This window comes from Cotesia glomerata, linkage group LG6 (assembly GCF_020080835.1).
Source record: "Cotesia glomerata isolate CgM1 linkage group LG6, MPM_Cglom_v2.3, whole genome shotgun sequence".
NCBI classification, from domain to species: domain Eukaryota; kingdom Metazoa; phylum Arthropoda; class Insecta; order Hymenoptera; family Braconidae; genus Cotesia; species Cotesia glomerata.
The window spans coordinates 8,076,111-8,086,270 of NC_058163.1; the positions used below are offsets into that span (position 1 = coordinate 8,076,111).

The following is a 10,160-nucleotide window of genomic DNA, read 5'->3' on the forward strand; positions in this document are numbered from 1 at the left end:
ATATTGAAAAAGCATTTAACTACCACACGCGAATAACTAAACAAAGTATTCACTTGACAATAGAAACGGTCTTCATAATAAACTCGATTGTTAACATCCAACGATATTGTTGTCGTACCTGTTATTACCAGCTCATTACAGTTAACTCGTATACTATCTGCGTTTATAGACACATTAAAAGGTTTATTTATACTTTAACAATTGGTGAAATAATACATTGGGGTTGTTTGTCACTATTTATTATTAATATGCAGTATGAAATATTTAATATAATAATTAATGTTTACTTAAAGTATTGTTATCTCACAATTGGTACAGTTGTTAATCAAAAATAATAATGCGGAGTAATTTGGATCAATAGAAATACAATTTTATTATTGACTTTGTCTCCATTCAGATAATTTTTATAAAACAACGATTTACTTGATCATATATGGCAACATATGATATATGATAATTTTTATGAATATTTGCATCGCATATGAGTATACGCATCAATAATAGAAGGTATACATGAACATACATGGTTGCATATTATCATATATATGATATGTATATACATGTATATACATGTTTGATAACTTGCAAACATATATGAACATACATGATTGTACATGACATCATGTATGAAAATATTTGATAACATGGAATATATATGAACATACACGACTGTATATGACATAACTTATGGTCATATAAAATAATATGTGACTTCTGTAAACATAAATGACTATATATGACATCATTTATGCATAAAAAATTCACATGTGATATATCTGAGATACATGAGATCATATGTGGACATACATGACTGTACATGATGTTATTTATGAACATATAAAATATATATGTAACATATATGACACCATATATGATAACACGTAACATATGTTAATATACGTCACTATATATGGCACTCATACGACATATCTAACACACATGTGACCAAATATGAAGATACATGACTGCGTATGACATCATTTATGAACACATAGGATAACATATAACTTTCATGTCACACATGAAACCATATGTGAACAAACAGATATGATATCGTATAGGAGCATATACGATATCATACATGTAGATTGAATATACACCATTATACATAAAATTTTCTGTATAATAATATTTACAGTATATTTGAACCCGTATAGTAACTTAATAAAAAATAACGTTAACAAGAAACTTTTTCCGTGTGAATCAAAAATAGAAAACTAAAAAAATAATGATCAATCGCTCGAGTCCAAAAAAAATTAAATACTGTTAAGAATGAGGATGACAAAAATTTTAAAACAAAAAACGAAACAAAAATTTATAAATATGCATGCGTATAAACCCTACAATATCAAATATTATAGTATAAAAAAGATGGTCTCTTACATTACATTAGTGATAATCAATTGGACGTAGAAGTTGTGAGGATCAAGTGGTGGAACTAGACTGGTGTAAATCATACACCGGGACAAAGCCGCTTAACGACCCGACAAAGGACCGATGCGGCATCTCAACGAATTATAGAATTACGAATATCTTTCTTTCATTTCTACTATTTTTTTTATTTTATTTTATTATTTTTTTATTATTCTCGATCTTGTGTGTATATATTTAACTCTATTTTTTTATATTTCATTTCATTTTATTATTATTTTTATCATATTATTATTCACAAAGCCCATTCTACGACACAAAACACCATGACGAAATTTATAGCGATTGCTACTTTTGTGTGCATGATAGAAGGATTCATTTGTATATACTTAAAAAAAAAGCTAAACGAGTAGAAAAAAATTAAAAATAAAGACTTTCGATTTCCATAATTCCTAAATTTATGATCCGAATTCTTATTAATTTTTTTTTTTATTTCATATATATTTACCCGTGTCACAGTGTAGCAAAACCCACCATTTTTGTTTTTTCAATTTTACATTAAATTTTTCATATTTTTTAATTTTATACCAAAATATCAAAAAATTAAAAAAAAAATTTGGAAATTTCAACGTAACTCAATAAAACGCGTTATATCAATTTACTTAATATAAATTTTGTGCTTAAAAATACCGAAAAATCATTAAGCCTAAATTCGTTAATTCATAATTCATAGCTCAAAGGCGTTTTTTCTGTTCTAATAGCTCGATCTTTTTGCACACCTCATAGCGTGAAAGCGCTTAAGGTAGTCCTCTACTTTCGCCTTATAATAATCAAGCAAATTTCTAAAGTAAAAATACCTCTATCTTATTCACAATGCATAGAATAATATAAATTCACGTATGTATGTCAAGGAAAAACTCTCGTCTTAACGTATTTGATATTTTTAAAAGAGATTTATTTTACTAAGTGTAAAAAAAACTGATTGAAAAAAAATTTCCGAGCCTTTACGGGTGTCTTTATGTGCGGATGTGGCACAATTAAGTCCGCAAAACTTATCATATCGAGATAATTTTTTTCTTATTAGCTTCAAAATTACAGCGTGCAATTTTCTATTGCAAATGGCTGTGTAATTCTATGCCGTTTAATTATAATTAATAAAAAATAAAATCGACTAGTCTTCCGTATATCTATAAATATGTAAATAAAGATTAGCCTTAAGCAACGCCGGAGCGCTTGGTCATCTGCTCAGTGGTGCGCATACGCCCTATTTTTCTCATCTAATAAAAGAATCGCGCGAAATATTTGAATCCATAACTAAAGCAAAATTTGTTGAATTGTCCATTTAATACGAACAAGTCACTTTTGGATTTTCCAAACTTTTTAATCTTCCACCAATAGTATTTCCTCCAAATTCGTAAAAAATCTCACAAAAAAATTGTTTTTTTTTCCTGTTCCAGGTCGTAACTTCAATGGATGCAATGAAGTATTCAATCGAAGCGGACAAGTTTCGCGCGGTAAGTTACATGCCTCCGAGCACTCTTGCAATGTCGATGTACACCGACCAGAAGTACAACTTAGACTCGAGCACAAAATACTTAGCGGAACGTGGGTACTTTGACAACGCACGCGCGTACATGGAGCAATCCAAGCTCTATGCGGACAAGTCGGCCATTAACGACTACAGCCGCAATGCCTACGACGGCAATAAGTATGAAGATTCAAGCCCAGGAGCGCCCTCTAATCCCTCACCTACAGCTGACTCTCCAGACATGCTCAAGCACCACCATCACCATCACCACCACGGAAACAATATGATGTCCGGAAATGAGCGCAACGAGCAGCACAGTTCCTCAAACGCTAGCCCTACATCTACGCCGACTTCATCTGCGACCAGTCCCGGGGTCAGTATTCCTGCTTACTATCCAGGACCACCAGGTGTCCAGGGATCGGGACTACTGGCGCCACAGATCAGCCAATACGCTTCTGGGTACTCATCACCCGCTCCTGGGTCTAATGATTATCGTCGCCCGGTCACTGTTCTTTTCTGACCCGACAGGGCATAGCTTTCATCGATTGTAAGCAAATATCAATCATCTTTGTAGGGTTACAATTATTAACTTTATTCTAATATTAATTATTACAATAATGAACTATTATTAATTAAGATAATTGGATGTGTTTAAAGGATTGTTGTGGAAACAATTAACATTTTTTAGCTTCGATGTCAATTGATATACATATATTTTATCTAAAATCTCAAAACGCAATACTGATCATTTTTATATATAATTCGTAATTATTAATAATTACAGAGCTTCTTTTGTTTATAATGTAATTAATTAATTTATATAATTAGTAATTACAGAATTTATGCTCAATGTGATTATACTACTTTAATATTAATTAATATTTAAAGATGTTTTAGCTTACTATTATAAGTCTTTACATTTTGATTTCTTTTCAATTTTAATATTGTTGCCGCGAGAGTTTCTCTAAAAAATCAAATTTGATTATTAAAACGAAAGACTTTTATTTTTTATATGATCTGTTTTGAGTTTTCAATTGCGTGAAAATTGAAATTTGGTTATTCGAAATTTAGTTTTTCTTCAATTTTTAAATTATTGCCGTGAGAGTTTCTCTAAAAAATTGAATTTCATTAGAAAAAAATCAAAATTTTAATTTTTTACGCTTTTTTTTTCGTATTTTCAATTGCATGTAAATTGAAATTTGTTTTTTTTTCAATATTTATATTGTTGTCGCGAGTGTTTCTCTAAAAAATCAAATTTCATTACAAAAAATAAGATTTTTAACGTTCATACATTTTTTTTTATTTAAATTTAAATTTATGTCATTATTTTGTCAGCAGTTAAAAATTTTTTTGTGCCAATTATTAGTTTTTAAGTTTATTACATTTTTGTTTGAGGAACCAGGCCGTCCTTTACGGAAAAAGTAAGTTGTACAGCCGTACGGCTACCTTCGGGTAACTTCGGATGTAGTTATTGAGGCCCGTGTGCCTTCGACAACACTCGGTCGCGTACGGGTAGCTGTTTGGCTTAATGTAAATTACAATTCTGTAGAGAGGTTGGAAAATAAATTTTGAATCATAACAAATATATTTCATGATAATTATTTTAAATCTTTTTATAAATCCTTTTGAGTTCCTTGATAAAGAGAAAAAAAAAGTGTGTGTGTGTGTGTGTGTACTCATACGCACGTTAGAAATTATACTTCTTTGACGTAACAAGATAAAAATCTTTTTAAATATTTTATCTATTGCGTTATCCTACGATTGTAGAAAAAACGACACTAATAATTGAAATAAAAGTATTTAATACATTGAAAGTTTTATTATAACCCATTGTCTAGTTAAATAAAGTTTATTTAAATATAAAAAAATTATTTCTACATAATTAAAAAAATCTGGAAATCGGTTGACCGTGCAGGCCAACCCTAGAACTTCCTGTTAAGTTTGCATTTCAAGCACCTTAAAGTGTGTTTTTTGATTAATATTTGAGCTTTTCAAGCTCAAAGCGCGGTTTTTCACATTTTGAGCTCCTCGAGATCCGAATGTATTTATTAAACAACTGTAACTTTTGAATGCGTCGTTCGATTTTGTTTTTTAAAAAAGCATTCGGTGCAGTTTTTAAAGCACAAAAAGACAATGTACAAGCTTTTATTGATCGGTTGAAGAAACTGGAAAATATCTTAAAAAAATACCGAAAAAAAGAATTTTGTGAATTTCTAAACTATAACTTTTAAATGCGTCGTTCGATTTTCATTTTAAAAAAACATTCGACGCAGTTTTTAAGCAAAAAAATGTACACATGGTTTCATTATGATTTTTTCGTACGCTTTAAAGTTATTTTTAAAAAACATAAAAATTCAATCTTTTTTTTTTAATTTCTTCGGAATGGCTTGATGAACTAACTCTTAAATCTAATCAGATCTACGTTTTAATAGACCCTTTCGAATGACGTGTTGTAGAACTCAATCGGTTGATTCGTTTTTGAGAAACCCTACGACAAAAATTTATTGATACACACACACGGCCGGACACCTCGGCGGGAATAATCATAATGGCTTCCTGGGACCTTAAAACGTGGACATCCGATGAAAACTCGACTTTTAAAAATCGGACCGAAATCAATAACTTCTCATTATTAAAAATTTTCAATTTTCTTAGCGGGATGTTAAAAATATATATTTATATGAAATATCGTGAATACAGTTGCCAGTTCTCACGCAAACATACGTAGATGTACTTATTTTTATTTTGTTGGTAACTTTTTTTTAAAAAACTAAAATGTTGAGTAGCTAACTTCAGGGTGTCGGTTTTTTGTGACGGTGTGCGCACGCATCGTAAGAATTTACCCTCATCATTTTTTCCTAACGCGCCAAAAGAAGTATAACTTCAAAAATGTGATATATTTTTTATCTAAAATTAAAATTCATGATAATAAATCAAAATTTCTATCGAGTCAAAATAAAAATAAATAATTTTTTTTATGGAAACAAATAAAGATTGTTTTTAATTTTGCGGGGGCTGTCGCAGATTTATTATTAATAGTTTTGCTTTTGTAAATAAATGTATCGATACTATTAATTAATATATCAGTATAAAAATAAAGTTAAAAATATAAATAATTAATAAAGTAATAAATTGACAGATTTCAATGAAAAAATAAGTTGAAACATCGAAAATAATTATTAAATCATTGTTGCTATTTTATCATTCTTATTATTACTATTACTATTATTATTCTTATTATTTTTATGTTTATCAATAAATATTACTTATTAATTATTATTTAATAAAAAAAAGGGTTTATTGTATTGATGTTAAAGCTGTAAATATTTGAACATTGTGAGGTAACAATGTTTTTCTTTTCTTCTATACGAATGATAATGATTATTATTTTTATTTCTTAGAATAATTTGTTAAAAGAATTTTCAATGTTGAAACTACATCATGTCTCAATAATTATATAATTTATAAAGAGCTTGAGTGAAACGAAGAATTATATTTTAAGTTGAATAATAACTTGAGATATAACCTAACTTTCCCGCCCAACTACTTTACTAAGACTGTCGGCTAAGAATTTCATTGTGAAAATTGAACTTTGTAATTGTTACGGTAATTAGTAAATTACAAACTCAATGAATATTAATGATAAAAATAAAAATGTAAAACTACAAAAAAATTGTATAGCAAATAATGGACATGTATATGTATATGTTATACATATATGAACATAGATAATTAATTAAAAAGTTAAGCAGAACAAAAACAAAAAAAGGTTACCTATACATAATGTATCCTATAATTGGGAGATATAAAATATAGTAAATATAGTAAACATAATCCTTAGAAAAATATGTGTTTTATTATTTTTTTTCCTTCTCCAAAAATTATTATAGAACATACACTTCATATTTTTAAAATTTATATGTTCTTCTTAATGAAAAACATTAGTATACAGTACTGGATTAACTGACAATATAAATTAATTCTTGACTAATTATCATCGTTATAAACCACAGAATCTAGTCAGTTTTACCCGGTTTTGCAAAACTAACCAGAAGGCACTCGATATTCGGAAAATTTGGCTATTTTGACAAGTTAATTTTTGGTAGACATCCGATTTTTGGTCGAATATGGAAGCCCCAGAAATAAAATACTAAGCGTAGAACGATTACACGGGCAAAAAAAGTGACTTTAAAACCTCATCAGGCGATATAAAAATTGTATCACCTGTGAAGTCCACAGAGGTGATCGTAAATTTACATCACCCGATGATGCAATTTTTGTATCTAATGTATTATAAATGGGACTAACTTGACGGTGATATACGTACCCACAAACCTTGAAATAAATTTTTCTTTTAATACTGAACATATAAAATCATCGGCCATGTCATTTTCATGTTTTTTTATAACAAATTCTTAATAAATAAAAAAATACATACGACACGAAACATCAACAACAAATATAACCTATACAATATTCAGGCGGGCAAAGCGAAACATACTATATGTGGATTGCCGGTAACTCGCATGCGCATGCGTGTAGGGCACACATAATTTACTCCACTGTGAAGTAAAATCTACGTCACGGTGATACATTATTTGTATCACCTTAATCCAAAACTAACACCACTCGTACAATTGGATTTTTACATCATTTGTGGTGCAATTTTTAAATCATCTTTTTTTCCGTGTACGCTACACTAGGGTTCCTATAATTGTTGAGAACAACTGAGTTCTCCTCCAATCACGCGCTCGGTCAAGAATCCGCTTGCCAAAAAATAATTTTTTTCTAAATAACCAAATTTTCTGCAATAAATTTCTCGATTTTTTAAGTTTTATGCGAGGTCTGTAGCTTAATTAGTTTCCGAGTCATTGGTCTTTAAAGCAAAATCGGTTTTTTGACTTTGAAAAATAGAATTCTTAAGATGAACACTTTTTCAAAAGCTTAAAATGTTCGTTTCAATGTCAGAAATCTATTAAAGAAAAAATCCACGATTAGATAATTTTTTAGCTCGCAACATCAATTAGTTGACAACTTCAATTGTTTGTAACTAATGATCTATTGGTCGGACAGGGATTGAAAAAAAAGAATTGCAGCTTTTTTTAAGCTCCACGATTTGTTTGCCAAAACTTTACACATCAGATTAATAGTTTCAGAGATATATAATTTTTGATTTTCATTTTTTTTGTTAACTTATAAGGGTGCTAGGTCAAAACAACTCAGACAATACAACTCTGACTTTAATAACTCCGAACAAAACAACTCCGGATGAAATGACTCAGGACTAAAACAACTCCAGACGAAACAACTCACCTCCAAAATAACTCCGAACAAAACGACTCAGAGCATAAACTCAGTAATAATTTCAACTTATTACGTATACAATGAACAAGAATCAATTTACACAGACTCATTTATTAAAAAAAACACATCATCATCATCATCATCATCAATTATCATCATAATCATCATCATCATCATCAATTATCATCATCATAATCATCAATATGATCATCATCATCATAACATCATCACCATCATCATCAACATCATCATCATCATTATCATCATTCATCCCCATCATCAGTCATCATCATCATCATCATTATCCATCATCATCAAAAATAAGTAAAATTTAATTGATTACAATGGGGGGATCCGCCCCCCAACCCCGGCCGGGGCTACGCCCCTGGACCCCAAGAGTTTTTTGGCACAGAGTCGTTTTGGACAGTAGTTTTTTTGACCTGAGTTATATTGGGTGAGTTGTAATGGACCGAGTTGATCATGACGGGCACCCTTATAAGTGATAAACAAATTAAGACCGCCGTTAGGTACTTCTTAAAATTCGTAACTAACCGGTTGAGTGTCAAAATTTACCGAAATCAAAATTTTTTGAGTGCATTCTAGTTAGTTTTGCAAAATTTACTATTTTATGTTAACTATTAGAAAATTAAGCAATTTCACAATTGTGATAGCATAATAATAATAATAATAATAATGAATTTTTAAGAAAAATTCAAATTAAAATAGAAACGAAAGAAAAAAATTTGAATTTGGTGCTTGTTGTGTCAGGAATTTGGACGTTGTGAGCACTGTTTATTCCTCAGTCTGTAGCATTTGACACAACAATTAGAGAAAGAGAAGTGATTGACGATAACATAGATGGTACGAACTCCGAATATCAACCACCGCGTTATATATTGGTGTAATTTGATGCCGGATTCTTGATTTGAAGTTTTATTAATTACAATTGAAGGCGACGGATTTAAACAGGCATTTTCAATACGATTCTTCCTTTGATAATTATGAACTCATAAAAAAAATAACGGGTCCGACTAATAATGTCAGTTTTTTGGATGTTTTGATTTTTTATTTACGAAATTTTAATTAGAAATTGTGATAGATATCGTTGAAAAATTATTTCTGATCGTATTTTTTCTTTTTTACACGCTTTTATTAGCTTCACTTGTATGTCAGTTTGTCAGTTTGTCAGTTTGTCAGTTTGTCAGTTTGTCAGTTTGTCAGTTTGTCAGTATGTAACTCTCCTTCGCATAAAGAGACTACCATAATGATATTATTTAAATTTTGATTATTATCAACCTAGAACCCAGGTGATGACCTTCCTAGTCATCCTCTGATGACCATCCCGAAGTTATATCTCGAAACCAGGTGTTTTCCTCCGTAGGTTTTCATCGGGAATGGCACAGATAAACCCGTACATCAACCCGGAATCCTCTGATGACCATCCCGAAGTTATATTTCGAAACCAGGTGTTTTCCTCCGTAGGTTTTCATCGGGAATGGCACAGATAAACCCGTACATCAACCCGGAATCCTCTGATGACCATCCCGAAGTTATATCTCGAAACCAGGTGTTTTCCTCCGTAGGTTTTCATCGGGAATGGCACAGATAAACCCATACATCAACCCGGAATCCTCTGATGACCATCCCGAAGTTATATCTCGAAACCAGGTGTTTTCCTCCGTAGGTTTTCATCGAGAATGGCACAGATAAACCCGTACATCAACCCGGAATCCTCTGATGACCATCCCGAAGTTATATTTCGAAACCAGGTGTTTTCCTCCGTAGGTTTTTTTTTATTATTAGCTTCACTTGTATGTCAGTATGTCAGTATGTCAGTATGTAACTCTCCGTGGGTAATTTGCGCGCCTGAATATTTTTGATAATCAACAAATAATAGTTTAAAAAAACTAAAAAATCACGCTTTTATAAATAAACCAAACTAAAGTAAAATAAATAA

General features: G+C 30.5%; 1 protein-coding gene across 2 annotated transcripts in view; it reads left to right on the forward strand.

Annotated features, from left to right (window-relative positions):
- Window positions 1-3,566, forward strand: part of LOC123266580 (transcription factor Sox-3-like) — a 30,893-nt gene extending 27,327 nt beyond the window's left edge. The window contains exon 5 of one of the 2 annotated variants that reach the window (XM_044730886.1): window positions 2,829-3,565. In XM_044730886.1, coding sequence (XP_044586821.1) covers window positions 2,829-3,419 — 591 coding nt within the window. In that variant the 3' untranslated portion in view covers window positions 3,420-3,565. Of the gene's footprint in view, window positions 1-2,828 lie in introns of both variants that reach the window. The other variant, XM_044730887.1, reaches the window with a different exon arrangement.
- The last annotated feature ends 6,594 nt before the right edge of the window (window positions 3,567-10,160 follow it).